Source organism: Psittacula echo (genome assembly GCF_963264785.1).
Source record: "Psittacula echo genome assembly, chromosome: 16".
Taxonomy (NCBI): Eukaryota; Metazoa; Chordata; class Aves; order Psittaciformes; family Psittacidae; genus Psittacula; species Psittacula echo.
Genome location: NC_137752.1, coordinates 12,016,693 through 12,034,796, shown reverse-complemented (window position 1 = coordinate 12,034,796; position 18,104 = coordinate 12,016,693). Strand labels below are relative to the sequence as shown.

The 18,104-nt window shown below is 45.3% G+C and overlaps 1 protein-coding gene across 6 annotated transcripts in view; it reads right to left on the bottom strand.

Moving 5' to 3' along the window:
• FKBP15 (FKBP prolyl isomerase family member 15) overlaps positions 1–18,037 on the bottom strand; it is a 29,494-nt gene extending 11,457 nt beyond the window's left edge. Inside the window, exons 1-19 of one of the 6 annotated variants that reach the window (XM_080630713.1) lie at positions 17,917–18,037; positions 16,199–16,308; positions 15,313–15,403; positions 14,629–14,698; positions 13,820–13,894; positions 12,651–12,749; positions 12,051–12,200; positions 10,983–11,051; positions 9,343–9,486; positions 8,763–8,908; positions 7,983–8,031; positions 7,206–7,325; positions 6,857–6,956; positions 5,215–5,318; positions 3,646–3,739; positions 2,476–2,585; positions 1,966–2,076; positions 1,195–1,289; positions 433–535 (exon numbers count right to left, since the gene is read on the bottom strand). In XM_080630713.1, coding sequence (XP_080486839.1) covers positions 433–535; positions 1,195–1,289; positions 1,966–2,076; positions 2,476–2,585; positions 3,646–3,739; positions 5,215–5,318; positions 6,857–6,956; positions 7,206–7,325; positions 7,983–8,031; positions 8,763–8,908; positions 9,343–9,486; positions 10,983–11,051; positions 12,051–12,200; positions 12,651–12,749; positions 13,820–13,894; positions 14,629–14,698; positions 15,313–15,403; positions 16,199–16,308; positions 17,917–17,969 — 1,893 coding nt within the window. In that variant the 5' untranslated portion in view covers positions 17,970–18,037. Of the gene's footprint in view, positions 1–432; positions 536–1,194; positions 1,290–1,965; positions 2,077–2,475; positions 2,586–3,645; positions 3,740–5,214; positions 5,319–6,856; positions 6,957–7,205; positions 7,326–7,982; positions 8,032–8,762; positions 8,909–9,342; positions 9,487–10,982; positions 11,052–12,050; positions 12,201–12,650; positions 12,750–13,819; positions 13,895–14,628; positions 14,699–15,312; positions 15,404–15,641; positions 15,809–16,198; positions 16,309–17,916 lie in introns of those variants that run through there. The other 5 variants (XM_080630714.1, XM_080630716.1, XM_080630717.1 and 2 more) reach the window with 5 other exon arrangements.
• Positions 18,038–18,104: the final 67 nt, after the last annotated feature.

Below are 18,104 nucleotides of genomic sequence, written 5' to 3'. Positions count from 1 at the left end.
AAGTTCTTGAATATTAGTATTAAAAATCAAAAGTGCAAAAGTGCAATGAGGAAACTTCAGTAGCAAGCACTTTTTCTTACAGCTACATTCATTCTAGTCACTGAAATACAAAGCCTTGTGATACACAATTCCTCAACGTGTTGGACATATACCTACAAAGTTACCAATAAGTCAGACACCTCCCTGTAAGATATGAATATGAAAGCTATGACAGCATGAAGATCACCATTTATATTCTCTGTGCTGACTTTGTCATGAATATAAAGTGTTTCTCAGAACAGCTTTCAAAACATAAGTCCAGAACTACATTTGTCTTGTAAGAGAACTGACTTAAGCCTTGACTAACAAGGCTTCAGCACATTTTAGTGCCACCAGCAGCCCCTCTCCTGGCTGCAGCTGGAGATTGATGGCTCTGCTCATTGTCACCATTACCTTCTCCTGCTCTGCATGCAACACTCTTGCCTGTGTGTTTTCAGTTGTTGTTTGCAGGGAATGGTTCCTCTGCTCCATTAGCAAGTTACTTTGTTCGACGTATCTGTGAATGGAGGAAGACTGGATGAGCATCTATGTAAACACATGATTTGGAGCAAAAGGTTCAGAGACAAAACATGGTATTTCACATCAGCTTTCTCCATAACAAGTCCCAGACTATTTTGCATGGGGGCCTGCATTAAGGCCCTGATCTCAAAAGGGTGAATTGAGTGTGCCTTGCACAGCAGATTTTGTATCAGTTTGGATACCCGCTTTGCCTCTCTAATGAGTCTAATGTTCTTACCACAGTCAAGAGCTGTGATAACCTGATATCCACTGACCTCTGCCATTTCCTTAAACAAGTTATTCCCCTTCTTTAACCAAATGGAACACACAGCCAGTGGAAGTAAGGACACCACATCTACAATTTATTCCACCTTGCTAAAAAGCTAGCAAAAGTAAAAACTCCCAGAAGCAGAGCAAGTGTGCTCATGAGGTTTTACCCCCTTTTACACATCCCTGTTTACACAGTAAACCACAGTATTGGAGATAAGCTCTCTGGGGAAGGGGGGGACACAACACCCCACACTTCTAATGCCTTAAACAACATAATCAAATATATCAGAACAGGTCTCTACTCTAAAGAGCACCCCTCCTGGTTATGCCTAATCAAGTGTAAGCTAGATAGGTAAGTCTTTGCAAATGTACCCTCTCACTCCTTACCTCTGATTCCGCTCAATCAACTCGCTGATCTTCTCATTCTGCTCCTCAATCCGACTGCTCTTCTCAAATATCTCTTGCTTCAGCCTCTCATTCTCCTAAAGCATAGCCCAGCATGAATATTCAATCTTACTCAGACTTCCCTGCAGCAGTACCTAAACCTTTGTTTTGTACAGACACAATACAGTGGTGAGATACCACCTTCTGTGGTCACACCACTTGAAGGCACCATGCTGCATTTAGCAGGAATCCTGGCACGGGACAGTGGTTGCCAAACCACATTCTAGAGAATACTGTGTCTGGCTGGCTTTTTCACCCACAAAACACAAGATTGTAAAGCTGATTCCTGGAAAGCTACAAACCATAATACCAAGTAGTGAAAAACAGAAGTAGGTGGGGTTTGCAACATAGTACTCCAGCTGTGAAATTGTGCTGCAGGATGCTGTGGGTTAAGCCCACAAAGGTTTAAGCAGAGGCTGAATTTCTCTCACATGAACCTTTTGCCAAGTCCTATTAAATAGCAGCGTATCAACTCTGGCTGGGAAAGCACCCAAACCACAAACTGCTGAGCAGAGCTTTTTTAGGAGGGAGGAGGGTGGAAATCATTGTGTATCTCATGCTCTTAACTAGGCAGCTGGTTTTGGCCAAGCAAACATAGAACACTTGGGAAGATGGACATTTGGGCCAAACCAGAAGAGCTAGTTATCCCCATTAGGGGTAACAGTGGGCTGCAGTTTCTTATGGAAGCAGTCAAATAAGGCTGGCCAAGCTCACCTGGATTATGCGTTGGATATTGCTCATGATCATGGAAGCTTCCATAGTGACAGAGGAGATACCAGGCAGGAGTGAGCTGTTAGCAGCACTTTGTTTCCTCAACTCCTCCACCTGCAGGGATAAGCCATTCTTAAACCAGAGGAAATTAATTTATGGATGTAGATCAGAGTCAGACATCCACAAAAATCCATAGCTGCATCTCATTAGCTGTAGGATATATGCTACTGTATCTACTGTGACACCTCCTGAAGGGTGGTGAATCTCCCCAAACACAATGTGCCGTATGATATTAAAGACAGAGACAACACCTTTCCCCAAGCCCAGGCTTAGCTTTTTCACAGTAGCTGAATTATTACTGCTTCAAGGTCTGGTAACATTGAAGTTTTCACTGTTACTAACATCACCTACAAACTTAATCCAGCATTTAAACAGAGCCAGCTCCTCAGACTACACCTGAAGACCAAGCAGTAACAAGACCATCACTAACAAGCCTGCCTGTGCATACGTTACCTTGGCAGCCAGATGATCCATCTTATCTACCACTTTGCTGACAGCCATTCGGATTTCAGTGTTATGCTGCCGAGCTTCTGTCATCAAAAAAGACGTAATATCCCCAGGAGCTTAAATAGAAAGGAGAGAGATCTATAGTCACAAGGGGAAAATGCCTTCACACAGACAGACCAAAAGCCATGCTTAGCAGTTTGAAGCCTGCCAGACAGGACAGCTACTCTCTTCCCACAAATAAAAGGGACATGGTATCTGGAAAACTAATCATGTAGGTGTTTTCCAAACAACATGAACAGGCAGGCTTATGACTACAAGAAATTCTTGAGCAATGTGACAGCACTTGGGTCAACAAGAGGGAAGCCCCTAGACACACAGGAACAGTAGTGTGCAAAGAGAACAGTCAAACAAAAGGCACAAAGGCTGGCTTTTGAAACTCTGAAGTTCCTTAATATCCTAAAAGTCCTTCCTAGGTTGCTACATCCTCACACTTAAAGGCTTCTACATGCACACTTCAGTTCCTTCCCTGGCTGGTAGGAGAACTTTTTACTATTACAGTTATAAATATAATCGTAAGAACCATCTATAAAATAAGTGTAGTAACACACAGCCTTGGGAGTACACCTGGAAATTCCACTCCCCTTCACACTGCACAAAGTTCTTGAAGGTAAAAAAAAAAAAAAGAAAAAAAGAAAAAAAGATGGATATTTATTGGAAAATGTTTACCCTTATTTGATATTTAAGAAATAGGGATTTGTGAAACAGCACAGGGACTTTGGACAGGCCCTGTAAGGACAAGCCAAATGAGAATGGCTTTAACCAGCCAGAGGGGAGACTGAGATGAGCTCTTAGGCAGAAGCTCTTCCCTGTGAGGGTGCTGAGGCGCTGGCCCAGGGTGCCCAGAGAAGCTGTGGCTGCCCCATCCCTGGCAGTGTTCAAGGCCAGGTTGGACACAGGGGCTTGGAGCAAGCTGCTCTAGTGGAAGGGGTCCCTGCCCGTGGCAGGGGTTGGAACTGGATGAGCTTTAAGGTCCCTTCCAACACAAACCAGTCTGATTCTATGACAGACAAAATAAATATTCATGTGTTTGCTACTACTGCTACCTACATCCTCATGCTGAACAGTTTACTGCAGGTATTACAACCTTCTCGAAAGCAAGAACTTTTTTAAACATACCTTGGTAAGGTGCAGGATACATCTGTCCCACAGGCTGGAGCTGAGAAGCAGATGCAGCAGTCTGGGGGTAAGCAAATGCCATTCCTGGATATGCCTTGCACAACAAGTTTAATAGATTAGAACATGTTTTGATATTTTCCCCCTCCCCACACCTAAGTGGATTTCATGGGATTTATATATATGATATATTTGGAAAGAAAAAAGGAACAGAAGTAAGAAGCTGGAAGTCAAGTGACACAAGTTATAGTAAAGGGAAAATAAGTCACTTCTTTCAAGGCTTAAATGCATGTTCAAGTTACCACAGCTCACTAAGTTATCTTCTTCACTGAATTTTAAGCAAAAATATGTTACCTTACATGTGGGAGAGGCAAACGCCAGCACATGAACAGCTCACTTTGGAGTTAGGTTAATTTTAACACAAGGCGCTTCCTAGGAAGGGCTTAGAAAGTGCAACACAACTTGATTGCAACTTTAACATTCAGTGCTGAAGGAGCAGCTAAACAGACTGAAGCACATATTAAATGCTACAGCTATCTCCTATGTACCAATTCATACTCTCAGGCAAGGAAAAAGGAAAGATTACAATACAACTTGGGCCAACGGTCAAAAAGAATTCAGGATATCAGGGTTAAACTTTCAAAACATTCAAAGTGAATACATCCAAATCACTGTCAGATTAAAACTTCACTTTAATGAACAGTTTCTATTTCAACAAACAGAAAAGCCTTTCTTTATCTTGTTACTTGCCAAACTTTCCTCATTTTCAACACAAGGAAAGTGCAAAGCAAAAGCACTGAAAGGCCACATCAGATCTGGGCTTGCTGTGGGGTTTTGAGATGATTTTTGGGCTCGTGGTAGGTGTTACCACCACATAGTGGTTTTATTTATTCATTATCAAATGATTTCTTCCTCTGCTTCAACCCTTTAAATTAAAGGCTCTTTGTGACATAGGCCACTGGTTTCCAAAAGCTTCAGAAAATACGTTGAGTGAAAATAACCACAGAAAGCAGACAGTAAAAGGCTTGGGTTTAGACTTTACAGAACAGTTTGCATGACTATCATAGTAGTAAGTCTTTACTATCTGGTGTGGAAAACACATTGTGTGTTTAAAGTTTCCTTGTTTAGCAAGCAGATTGTATCACTTCACAGCAGCACCACAAGCCTTTTAAAAGGCTTGTTCTTTCACTGGGTGAAAACCATGAGCCACAAACACCTGGAGTGTGTGAATGAGCTCTCATGGAAAACCAGACCAGGACCAAGAAAAGCTACAACTAAAATTCTTCTGGTTTCTGCTTTACAAATACTTGGAAGTTTTTATTTTATCCACTACAAAACCAGATATTAAAAAAAGTCTGGTTAATTCTTGGTTCAACCTAAAGAAGCCATCAACAAGCTTAAAATTTGCCCTTTTTAACTGAATTAGAGGCATGTAATGGAAACCTGAGAATGCCAGAGTGTCACAGGAAGGAACTTGGGATTCTCATCTTCATCCTTGCCGCAGCAATGGAGAAGTAAGACTTAGGAGAAAGGACAAGAGCACCAATACTCTCTTGGATTTCATTCTGGTACCTGAAAGCCTTGTGCTCCTGCAGGCAGAGCTGAATGGGGTTGGATCGTTGCAGGAATTAAAGCAGCAGAAGATACTGGGGGTGCAGAACCAGACGCTTGAGGTACTGAAAAGGAAGAAAGAAATTCAGTATGCCACAAAGTAGCTGGAAATAATTTAACTCACCCAGTGTGAAATTGCCAAAAAAAAATTAACTAAAAAGACAAAAATTTAGCCCAAGCCTGTTTGCAGCCTTGTGAGATTTAAATCCAGCAAAACAAGTGATTAAAGAATAACTTTCACAGACATTTCACTTCTACCTACATTTAAGCAACCTCTTTTCATTCAAAGAAAGGCAGCTCTGAAGGTTACTGACATGAGATGTGACTCATGCTGACTCTGAAGCCTGCTCAGCTGACATTACTAGTCCATCATGGAAAGACAAGTCAAGCCCACACCAAAGCTGTCAGCCTCTGATGCCCTTCACTCTTATTTCCATCCTTTTCAAACAAAATAGTTTCTGTTCACTGGGAAAGGATTTTAACAGTTTCATTTAGTAATCACAAGTCTTAGAAATATCTGTGCCATCCCAGCACACAAGATGACAGCACAGCCCAAGCACCGTGGCCGGTCTTCCTCAAGCAGCAATGTCACAGGATCACAGTAAAGACATAATCCAAGGACTTTAGTCTTGTGCTTTATGAATTAGTCTACCTATGGAGCTTTGGATCAACATGCCTCATTAGAATCATATCAAAGAATCCCAGCCTGGTTTGTGTTGGAAGGGACCTTAAAGCTCCTCCAGCTCCAACCCCTGCCACGGGCAGGGACCCCTTCCACTAGAGCAGCTTGCTCCAAGCCCCTGTGTCCAACCTGGCCTTGAACACTGCCAGGGATGGGGCAGCCACAGCTTCTCTGGGCACCCTGGGCCAGCGCCTCAGCACCCTCACAGGGAAGAGCTTCTGCCTAAGAGCTCAGCTCAGTCTCCCCTCTGGCAGGTTAAAGCCATTCCCCTTGGCCTGTCCCTGCAGGCCCTTGTCCCAAGCCCCTCTCCAGGTTTCCTGCAGCCCCTTCAGGCACTGGAGCTGCTCTCAGGTCTCCCCTTCAGGAGCCTTCTCTTCTCCAGGCTGATCCAGCCCAGCTCTCTCAGCCTGGCTCCAGAGCAGAGCTGCTCCAGCTCTCACAGCATCTCTGTGGCCTCCTCTGGACTCGCTCCAGCAGCTCCACATCCCTCTTTGTGCTTTTGCCCCAGAGCTGGATCAGGGGACTGATCCAGCTCTGGGCCAACAGAGCTGGGGGGGACTGCAGGGGGGTGTGGGGTGTGTCTCCCCACAGAGCAGCAGAGCGCTCCCTTGAGCTGCTGCTCACATTCTGGGGGTGCAGCCGCCCAGCACACAGAGGGGGTTCTGGGCTCAAGTGCACACTGAAGCCTGGTCATGGGGAGCTTCTGATTGACTAACACCCCCAAGTCCTTTTCCTCAGGGCTGCTCCATCCAGTCTCTATTCAGCCTGCGTTTGTGCTTGGGATTGCCCTGACCCAGGAACATACCTATCAGTTCCTATTTCAGTTCCCTGAATGAATCCTCTATTTGTACAACCCTTGTGCCTGAAGCCTGCAAATAAGTGCAATTTTGCTATGCCGATCCCAGCACACCAGCACATTACCTTGTGTGGACACTGTGGGCAGTACCGCATGAGCTGGCTGGGCTGGTCTCACAGAAGATGAAGCCACTGGTTGTGCTGTCCCTCTGAGTGTATTTGGATCCTAAAAACATTTCTGCATATTACAATGAATGCTGAAGAACAAGCAAACAGTTAGAACCCAAGATCACTTCAGAGTGGGTGTTACCCAGTTAACCCAACTGAACTGTCTAGTGGATTTGTTCAGTCCTTTTGCCACTGGAACAGGGTATGCTTCCCTGTACAAAGGGAGAACTATTGCTACAGATTCCCCTTTAAGGGATTCACACAGGAAAGAAAGCATCAAAGAAGTCATACTTATATAATGATGTACCTCTATCTCCGAGTCACTGGAGTCCAGCTGACTACCTGCTGTCCCAGCCAGGAAAGGCAGCATGGGCTGTCCCATTTTAGCCATCCGAGAAATAAGCTTTGCCTTTGCTACATCTGGGTTCTAAAAGAAACGCTTGCAGTTACTCTCCCTTGGTCTCTCAGCCCAAGCTTTTCAGACATTACAGACACATCTGTCAGGATTAGACTCTTCTAAATCATTTCGTTAATTCTGTCTTTCAATTTTTCAATGACTGCACGAAAAGCTAATTCTCAAGCACACAAGATAACACTGGGTTTGTTCATCTGGCTTGCTTTACGTACCCTCCTTCTGGGATGACACCACTGTCACCACATATTAAAATTTATCTCTGCGCAAAGCACAGCAACAGGGTGAAAATATGTGAACTGAGGAAGCTGCTTAGCAGCTGCTTCTATCCTGAGGTACTCACAAGAAGTCATCTTCCCATGCAGCTGTATAAAGTTATACCAAATGTCCCATTTACTCTGTTATCCATTTTATTTTTGTTCATCTATCTGAAAAGACAACTAGCCTGTAATTATCCACATGGTCAAAAGTGACTTTACATTTAAGAGTAGGAACTAGCACTGAGGATCATGTTCTCCTAATCCCTTCAAACCCACTGTCAGTACAGTGAGCACTGAAGAACCTTCCTTGCCTGATGTTCACTTTATCTTCAGCAATACCAAATGTAAAGGTGAAACAACCAAGTTTCCCTACTTAAGGCTTCAAATTAGTTAGGAAAAAGGCAACACTTACTGCTAGCTGTTCACTGATGGAGTTTGACTTGGCCCGAACAGCTGGCTCCCTGAAAAACAAACAAGTGTATGCTGATACTAGAGATTAACAAGAAATTCAGGATCCAATAGTCTGCATTTCTGAATACCATCAAATACACCTCCCCCTAGGAAAACCATTTTCTTCTACCATAAGCATTTAGTTTAGCTTGCTTTTGGAAGACTCTTTGCAACATTGCCTGTAGGTTTCTGAACATCCTTATGGACAGGTTCCATGGCCGTGGAACAGCTGATTACAGAAAGATGATTTCATGGATTCCTGCAACAACCACATCCTGGTACAAGCAATTTTAATCAAGTCTAATAACAAACTACTTACGACAACTCGAGCAGCACTTCAACTTGAGCTCCCTAAAAAGGATGGCTGACACAGTTAAACAAACGACAACGTAAAATTTGCAATTAAACAAATGAGCCATTACCCAAGAGCTGTTGATGACCACACTGCCACCTGAGACAAGCAGGCTCTTGTAGCAGTACCCATACGGCTTAACCAGGCCAGATCTCAGTAATGCTGTAGAGGAATGACTTAATCTGTGCCCATTTCAATCTCTTTTAATCTGAAAGTCAGCATATTCCAGCAGCAAATTTCCTGCAAGCCTCATCAGCAAGCATTTCTCTGCCACACTGACAGCCCTAGGCTGGCACACAAAGGACCCACATCTGCCAAATTATTGTGTTAATGCAGGGCTGTGCCATGTGTCTATGAACATTGCCATCTTTTAACGCAGCTGCCTCTTACCCGGGCTTTGGAGGTATTGTAGATGGGGGCAGCAAACCAGTGTCTGCAGGGAAGCCGTCTGAACTGGGGACTGGAGAAGGTGCAGGAGAATCCCGTGAGCTGACACTCTGTCCATCCGAACCAGAGCAGTCCTTTACCAGCTTCACCTTAAAAACCACGTAACAAAACACAGGTTATTCTGGGTTCCCAAAATAAGTTTTCAGCAACTTCTTTATTTTTTATGACTGCTCCTTTGTCAAGCTCATCCCCTTCAATTAAGGGTTTATGACTGATTCAGAACTGGAGAAGCTGAGTCTTTGCATCCTGTCATTCCCCACTGAGTGCTGTTTTCCCAAGTGACTCACAATGAAAAGATCCCAAGACAGTTAGAAGAGACATGTCTTAGTAAACAGCCCAGAGGGATTTTTGGGAATTTTGGTGTTTTTTAATTAAAAATATGTATCTTCCTGTGGTATTTGGTTTATAACAGTTTCTGAGCTGTGGTTCTCATACCAACAGCAGGTTTTCACCCTGCAGACAAACGCTGCCACTCAAGAGCCATAAAGTAGTGTAAAATAAACACATGGCAAGAGACACTTACCCGCCTCACTTCCACCTCAAAAACTAAAGTGGAGTCTGGAGGGACCCGGCCAGCCACTCCCTGAGCTCCATAGGCCCATGCTGGAGGAATGATCAGATACCTTCGGCCTCCTTTCTTCATCCCCATCATTCCTTCTTCCCAGCCCTTTGGTTTTCAGAGACACAACAGAATAGAAAGCAAACAGCTTGATCAGTGACATGACATTGTTTTCATTAAGACATCTTCAGGCACTGGCTATAGGAGATATCAAAACCCATACACAGATTCTTGTGAAATCCTGTTTGTTTTCAGTCTGCAGCACTAAACTTGTGTCTTACAATAAATCATAATGGCCAGTTGTAAGTTGCAACATTGACTTAAGCATAAAGAAGCAGCTTCCAACATGTTGGCAATGAAATCAAACACATGCAGCAATGTCTAGTGTGAAGGCTGGAGGCTTCCAGATCTCTGCAGGTACCAGAAACCTGGTTCAAGTTTTAAATACCATAACTTAAAACAGCTATCACACATCCCACTGACATCCTGGAGAACAGAGCTGCATGCTGTGCTGTGTGCACAGACTCTGCAGTTGCAGGAGCTTGCAGAACACTCAGTGGTGGCCTCTCAGGATTCAGGGAAAGAACAGGATTCCACCTCCTTGTGAGATCACTTCTGAATTGCTGTGGTTAGATTTATAAAGCAACCACAGAAAACAGTTAAAGTGAAGGAGATTTATAAGCCAGAGCAATAAGCAGGTCAAATGGATGCCAGCATTTAACAGGATGACTAATGCACCCAGGCAACATTAATAGGAAGATAGACATTAAAACAAATAAAGAAGAAAAATAGTGTATCTTCAATGAAGGAAAATTTGTACAGGTCATCTATGAATTACTCAGGTAATGGAAGTGACTTGAACATAAGCATCTCTATGAAGGTAGGCTGAGGTCTGAGTGGTGAGCACAGGGTACTCAGAGAAGCTGTGGCTGCCCCATCCCCAGCAGTGTTCAAGGCCAGGTTGGACACAGGGGCTTGGAGCAAGCTGCTCTAGTGGAAGGTGTCCCTGCCCGTGGCAGGGGGTTGGACCTGGAGGATCTTTAAGGTCCCTTCCAACCCAATCACTCTGTGATTCTACTATCTCTGATTCACAGCCTAGTTTTATGGAGTAACACAAGGGAGCATCACACCACCTGGAGTGAAAAATTATCACAGTCAAAACCCTCACAATGTGACTTAGAGGGTAAAACCACTTGTAGTACTATGTTTTACTAGACCATTTTGAGAACTTGTTAGTTGCCTTCACCCTCCCATGCTCTGGCCCCACGTGATGAGTCAGGGCTATTTGATGCTCCGCTTCTGAGGCACAATCAGTGTGGAGGAATATGAAGTTGTTCCCAAATTAAAATCCTCCTTCAGAAATAGAACTCCCTGGGAACAAGGTAATGGATTAAGTGGCTTCCACAAAAACAGACAACAGAAAAACTCAGCTCTTGAAACCAGGAAGCTCTTTTTTTTAACAGGACAACCTCTAACAGTGCCACTAGGAAGGAGACTGGGCTATATTGTGTAAATTAAGAACAAAATAAAGAATCCTGAACAAGATCTTCAGTAATTCAAAGCTCAGACTTCAGTTGTTGTAATGAAAGTGCCAGAAGTTCTACCTTGATGACCTTTCCAGATCCCAGCTTTAGGCGCAGCAGCTTGTCTTTGTTAACATTCGAGTCAAACACCTAGAGAGTTGAAGAACAAAAACACAGAATGTATGGATTTCCCAATGATTTCAAGACTCTGAACTCTACTTAATGCATTTCACAAACTCCTACAAGCTCTTATGTGCTGTCTCCCATTCTGCCTCTTCCAAAATTAATTCCAAGACATAAGACAGAGCATGGCTACAGCTTCTAGTGTAATTCAGTCCAATTTCTTATAGTGAACACTGGCTGGAAACTCAGACTTTACAACTGCTTTGAGCTTGATGGTCAGGACAGGACTGGGCCAACCAGAACATCACACAACAGGCTCCTATCAAACAGCAAGCAACTGTCTACAAGTTTTGTACATTAAACTACAACAGCAGCTGTTTGTACTTAATGTTTGCACATTAAACTATGCAGCTGAACAACTCTTTCAGATTAGAAGTAGGCTCTGCTATGTACCATTGGTACACAGAGTGAGAGGCATGCCAGGCAGGCCAAGAAAAATAAAACACTCCCTAGAGATGAAAAACATAAAGCCCTTCTTTATAGCAAAAAGATTCAGCTGCAGATGGATACCAATGCAAACCCTTTGCTGTTAATTTTGCCAGCAGAAGTATTTTAGAAGTAATGCATTGGAATGTCAAAGCATTTGTTTATTAGCTGCAGAGGATGAGAAAGCATTCTCATTCTTTTAATAGTTGGAGATATGCTTCATGTCAGACAAGGCCCTTCTTATCACTTCTTCAAGCTGCTTCCAGAGGAGCAGAGCTGGCTTCGCTGTCTGTTCTCACAAGTTTCATAGGCACTCTCAAACATTCGTATTAATGAAAGTTAAATGCCTTTCAATCACCTCCTCCTGAACAGTAATGGGATCCTTTATTATTCTATAGGTAACACTTAAGATCTCAATTATGGTGCCATAAGTGACTGACAAAATCCTTTTACCATCAGCATCAATACTATGCTCAATGTGACAGGTTCCTTCCGGGTGCTGTCACACTCAGTATCAGGAAGAAGCAGAAATGCCTTTACCTGTCCAAGCCCATTGTTCTGGAACAGCCAACCTGTATAGGCAACCTCCAGAGAGTCTCCTCCTTCTGCTCCCTGCCCCTCTCCAAGAAGGAGATCCTGGGAGAGTACTGAATCCAGCACTGGTGAGCTGTTGCATTTGGCAATGCACACCTGCAGAAGGAAAGTCTCTGGTCATTAAAACAGAGTGACAAGTTCCACTGCAACTCACTACAGATCTGATGCATTTGTTACTGTACTGATCAAGCCCAGGCTATAGATGCACCTAAGAGGCATTCCATGTTTCCTTGTCCTGAATCCTGCTGAGTAAATACGCTCTGCTCTACAGAGCCATTGGTCTTACAGTACTTGAGAACCTGGATCAAAAGTCCCCCTAGAAGTAACAGGCTCCCTCCCTCAGAGGTCTGTATCTAACAACAGAACTCCACCAGGCTCATGGCAGATCTGCCTCCATCACAGCCATGCAGATACTCAAGGCTGTACTTGCAATGTAAAAGTACAACCAATTTGGAGCCTTTCTGCAGTAAGGTGCTCTCAGAGACAGGTCTGAGTTGCCTGTAGCTCTAACAGGGCAGCAAGTCCTGCCTCGCACACAGTAGTTACCTGCTTGCTGAAATCCACTGCAGCCTTTTCTGACTCAAACATGATAGACCAGTTTTGTCTCTGATCATCATAGAAGGTACTGTAATTGTTGGGCTGGACCTGTGAAAAAGGAAATCAGTCCTATGTTAACATTAAATGATGCATTCAAGTGAAATAAATTAAAAAATCCACATCCCAAAAGAAGCTTAAAATAAAAGCTACTGAAATTAAGCAGAGGCAGAATCCTGCTGTGTTAACACCCAAGTTCCGAATGCACAAAATAGCTTTTATTTATGTGCTCATTATCTTGGAAGAATTATTATAACTCAAATACATGAGGAAATATTAAGTTCATTAGAGATGCTGCAGTTTTCACAAGCTGGTGAAAGCGTTCACAAGCTTCTCTGAAGCTGGGTCGTATAATACATGCTGAGATTTTTAATTGGAAGTTATCTACTTTTCAAAAGTATTGATTATATTTGGACTTCCACAATCAATTGGAGGAGTCCCTTCTTCCTTGATTCTAAAAATCCATGCCACCAAAAGCTGACTACAGAACCCAAAATGCACTTATAAAATCTGAAGAGCAAGTTGCCGTCCTCAGCAGAAATCTGGACTGAAATTCTACCACTTCAGAGTAAAATTTCTTCTATCAAATCAAGAATTTTCGTATCATCTGATGATGAGCTGGGAGCAGCAAATCAACACACCAATTTTCTGTAAAGCTGGCAGAAAACAGAACATCCGGAGAGATCCCATTTTAGGACTTGCAATGCTCCAAATTGTTCTTATCAGCAGGAAAATGCTGAGTGTGAGATTTCTGAGAGAAAACATTTCCTTCTGCTTGCTCAGTTGCAAGTTATTAGCAAAAGGAATTGTTCTGTTTCTGTTCACTGTAGGACTGCAAAACTCAAACCACCTCCTCTATGATCTAGAGGTAATAATATACCTCCCACAGCACATGAACTCACATTATGAAATCTACTGCTCTGCAAAAGGCAGATGTAATGATCTCTTGTGCAACACAAGGAGGAGGAGGAGAACAGCGCTCCCAGTCACCAAGACCCCTCTTGCTGTTTCAGATGTCTGATCTCAAAGGCTATAAATTAAGACTTAAGTATTTTAGAGTCACCTTCTCTTTGCTGTGAATAACATAGATCCCTGAATGCTTTTCTAAGCCACAGTCTTACCGTGAATACAAAGCCTGGATGGATTCTTGCAGTTGTGATCTGCTGCTGCTGACTGATGTAAAGGAGGAGCCTGTACTGGATTCCACAAGGAATTGGGCAGGGAAAAAGAACAAAAAGCAGGAACTCAAAATGTCTTCAATCCTCACATGCTTGATCAAATTCTGAGCCTAAGGCTACAGTATTTATTTGTCAAACACACCCAGCAGCAGCATTTTCCACAGCAAAAATACTTAATGCAATTTTGGAACAGCTCTTAAATCCCTTGGAAAATGTGCATTGATTTAGTGACAGGAATAATTTAAACTAATAATTTAAACTAATTACTTTGCAGTAAGCAAGATGCTTTGACTAGTTCTATATTTGTCATAGCTACTGTGTAAAAGGATGGTGCACTAACCCTTCGATACACAGAACTCAATACATGCCATACAGGCATAAGCCAGAGTAGTAGATTGAGTAATAAATTGGAGGGAATTTTCCAAGTGCTAAACAACGCAGATAGAGCATCACATTGACATATTTGGCTCTATTAAGTGTCTTCCTTCACACACCTGCACTCAACACATCAAAATATCTCATGCATAAGTTGTAAAAGATCTTACAAACTTGTTGATCACAGAAAAGAGAGAGGTCACCGAGGCAAATGGCTGAGCCCTAAGAAAGCCCAGGAGGGCCAGGAGGTGGAAGCAGCAGTGGAACCCAGACCTCCAACATCAATGGCAAAGACATGCCAGTGAGTGCAGAGAAACACTACCCCATAACAGCGTGCTCTCAACTTGAAAACGTTGAAGGAGTGAAGTGTTCCTCACCTCTTTAGTGGCGTGGTTCCCCACTACAGCTGCTCCATACTTGCCTTGCTTCAAGTACTGCCCATTTGTACTGGAAGACAAGTGAGATATTCAGCTGTGGAACCATCCCTTCCTCACATTTCTTTCTACTGCTGCTGAGTTTTAATTCTTTAGAGTTCTTGTCCTCATGCCTCAAGGTTCAGACAGTCTTTCTTAAGCTTAAAAACATTACATGTCTTGCTTGCCCACAGATCACAGGAGCACACATTATGGAGTTTGAGTTGAAAACTGCTCTTTCAAGAGAGCCAGAGCATGACGTCAGTGTCAAATGGACAGAGGATTTTACTGCTGTCACTCCGTGCTCAGAGCCTCAGTTCTGCACACAGGAATGTGAGACATAAGCACCTGACAGAGCTGCCTGGAAACAGTGTGAATGCCAGGCTGATGCCTCAGGATGCAGTTCCCTGTAATGGCCAAATAAGAAACTCGCTATTTATTTGACAACCGCATAACCCAGGACTGCAGCGGAGTAACTGAACTTGGTATTGTGCAGAAACTTGCATTGATTTGTAGCATTACTGCCATGCAGACCCGTGTCTATAACCGCAGTCTCATCTCACTCATTCAAAAATATCTTCCCTCAATGATCAGGTCTCTAGCTCCCAGAGATGCAGACTAACAGGTCAGGCAGGAAACTGCACTTACTATCGATAAGCATGAACCACAGTGGCCACAAACACAGATGGAGCTCCTGAAGCTGCTGGGGCCACAGGAGCCTTCTGGGCTGCTTGACCTGCTGAGGAACCAAGAGTAGAGATAGCATCAGCAAGGCAGAATAGCCACAATGCCAGGCACATTCCTTCCCCCAAAGAAAAACAACTCCAGAAGAAGATTTAAAAAAAAACCCAAAACCAAAGAGTGATGTTCCAAAGTCACCAAAGGCCATTGAGTAGCCACACATACTAGAGGATAATACCATCAAAGAAAATTAAGAGGATTATTTACACGGCTGTTCATAGAATCATAGAACCAACCTTTAAGATCTTTAAGCTCATCCAGTCCAACCATTACCCAACACTGCCAAGGCCACCACTAACCCATGGCACTGAGGCCTCATCTCCACGGTGTGTGAACACTTGCAGGGACGGTGACTGCGGCCCTGCCCTGGGCAGCCTGTTCCAATGCCTGAGCACCCTCTGGGGCAGGAATTGTTCCTCAGCTCCATCTAAACCTGCCCTGGTGCAGCTTGAGGCCGGTTCCTCTTGTCCCATCCCTTGTTCCCTGGGAGCAGAGCCCAGCCCCTCCTGGCTCCATCCTCCTGTCAGGCACTTGTAGGGAGTGATCAGGTCCCCCCTGAGCCTTCTCTTCTCCAGACTGAACCCCCCAGGTCCCTCAGCCGTTCCCCATCACACTTGGGGTCCAGGCCCTGCACCAGCTCCATTGCCCTTCTCTGGCGCCACTCCAACACCTCAATGTCTCTCTTGCAGTGAGGGGCCCAAGAACTGAACACAGGATTTGAGCGTTCTTCACAAAGGGCCACCAGGACACATGCTGCCAAGTTACTTCCCCACGTCCAAGCCCAATTCCTCACCAGCTGCTGTCTGGCTCTTCTTAGGCTGCTTTGGTGCCGTGTACTGGAAGAATTCATTTCCATGGCTTGAGACTGTTTGGTCCAAACCAAAGAGAGAGGCCAACCTGGCACTAGAAAGAGAAATAAACTGCTTCACCTTATTTAACACTGGCTTTACAGATACCATCATTAATTCTAAGTGCTTACCATTACTTCAGAGATAAGCAAACGGATGCACATGGAAGAGTTCTAACCTAATTAACCATTTCTTTTTGAATAAGCAGAACTTTTAGGCAAAGCGGCTGGAAGTGGTCTGTGTTTCACTTCCTCAAAAGCTACTGTAGTGAAGAAACAAGGACTGAAACTACACTAAAAAAGAAAGTAACTTCTAAAGCAATGCCTAGGACTGCCCTTGTATGGAACAGTTGATGGTTCCAGTACTGGAAAAACTATGTGACAATGGAGAAGCCACCATTCCACGAGAAGTTTTCCTTTTGAAATGCCCAGGGAACACGTTCTCCATTAAGCTTTAAAAGAGCAGACGCTCTGCTGTCTGAGGGCAGAGGGCTTAATGCTGCAGGCAAACAGGTTATTCTTACAAGACACATTGGCAGTTTCATTGCTTTAAGCCTGTTTAAGCACCTGGCCCTGTGGGACAAGTGAATAATTCAACTTAATCAACAATTCAACACTAATTCAACACTGCCAGGGATGGGGCAGCCACAGCTTCTCTGGGCACCCTGAGCCAGCGCCTCAGCACCCTCACAGGGAAGAGCTTCTGCCTAAGAGCTCATCTCAGTCTCCCCTCTGGCAGGTTGAAGCCATTCCCCTTGGCCTGTCCCTACAGGCCCTTGTCCCAAGCCCCTCTCCAGGTTCCCTGCAGCCCCTTTAGGCACTGGAGCTGCTCTCAGGTCTCTCCTTCAGGAGCCTTCTCTTCTCCAGGCTGACCCAGCCCAGCTCTCTCAGCCTGGCTCCAGAGCAGAGCTGCTCCAGCCCCCACAGCATCTCTGTGGCCTCCTCTGGCCTCGCTCCAACAGCTCCACGTCCCTCTTGTTTTTTAAAGCATAACTGTTTGCTAAAAGGAGAGGACCAGCTCTCAGTGCTTGTCTGGAGCTCCTTGGAGGGCAAGGAACGAGCACAGCTAGAAGCACAACTGTGGAGGAACCTTCCAAAGAGCAACAAGCAGAAAACCGAGCGTGCTGCACACTGAAACGACACCCACGGCCTAGGAGCTGCTGAGCGCGCAGCACCCAGCCCTGCTTAACCCCCCGAAGCCAGCACCAGCGGGCCCCCGCACGCTGAGTGGAAGGAGCCCGTTTCCCCCGCCCGTCCACCCGTGACTGCAGGGGCAGCCGCGCCTCCTCTCACGGGAGCAGCTCACGGTCCCTGGGCAGGGTGCTCAGGTCACGGAGCCCCTCGGCCCGGTCCTCTCCGGCCGCCAGTTCCTTGCCGGGGGAAGGGCCCTCTCTACGCCCGTAGCAAGGCGGGACGGGAGAGGCGGGCACAGAGCCGGTGCAGGCTCTCGTAAAGGGAGGACGGCTCCCGCTCCTCCTCTGGTCCCCATCACCCGGTAAACCACCCCCCGAGTCAGCGGCAGGGCCCTGCCAACACCAGGGAGGGCTCCATGGGGCCCCGCAGGCCGCGGGCCCGTTCGCCGGGAGGCTCCCCTAGGGCTGCCAGCCCCTGACGGCAGCGAGAAGGGAGCGGTGGTGCAGCCCGCAGTGCCCGCCGCCGCTCACCCGCTGGCGGGGGACAGGAAATCCGCGTCATCCTCCTCCGCCGCCCCGAACATGGTCCCGGTCCCGCCGCCACCGCCCGCGATGTCGTAAACGCGTTGCCCGACAGCGGCGCTTTCCGGCCGCGGCGGGACAGGAGCGCCGCGGGGAGGGGCAGGGGAGGAAGGTGGGAAGAGGAAGGGCAGCGGCAA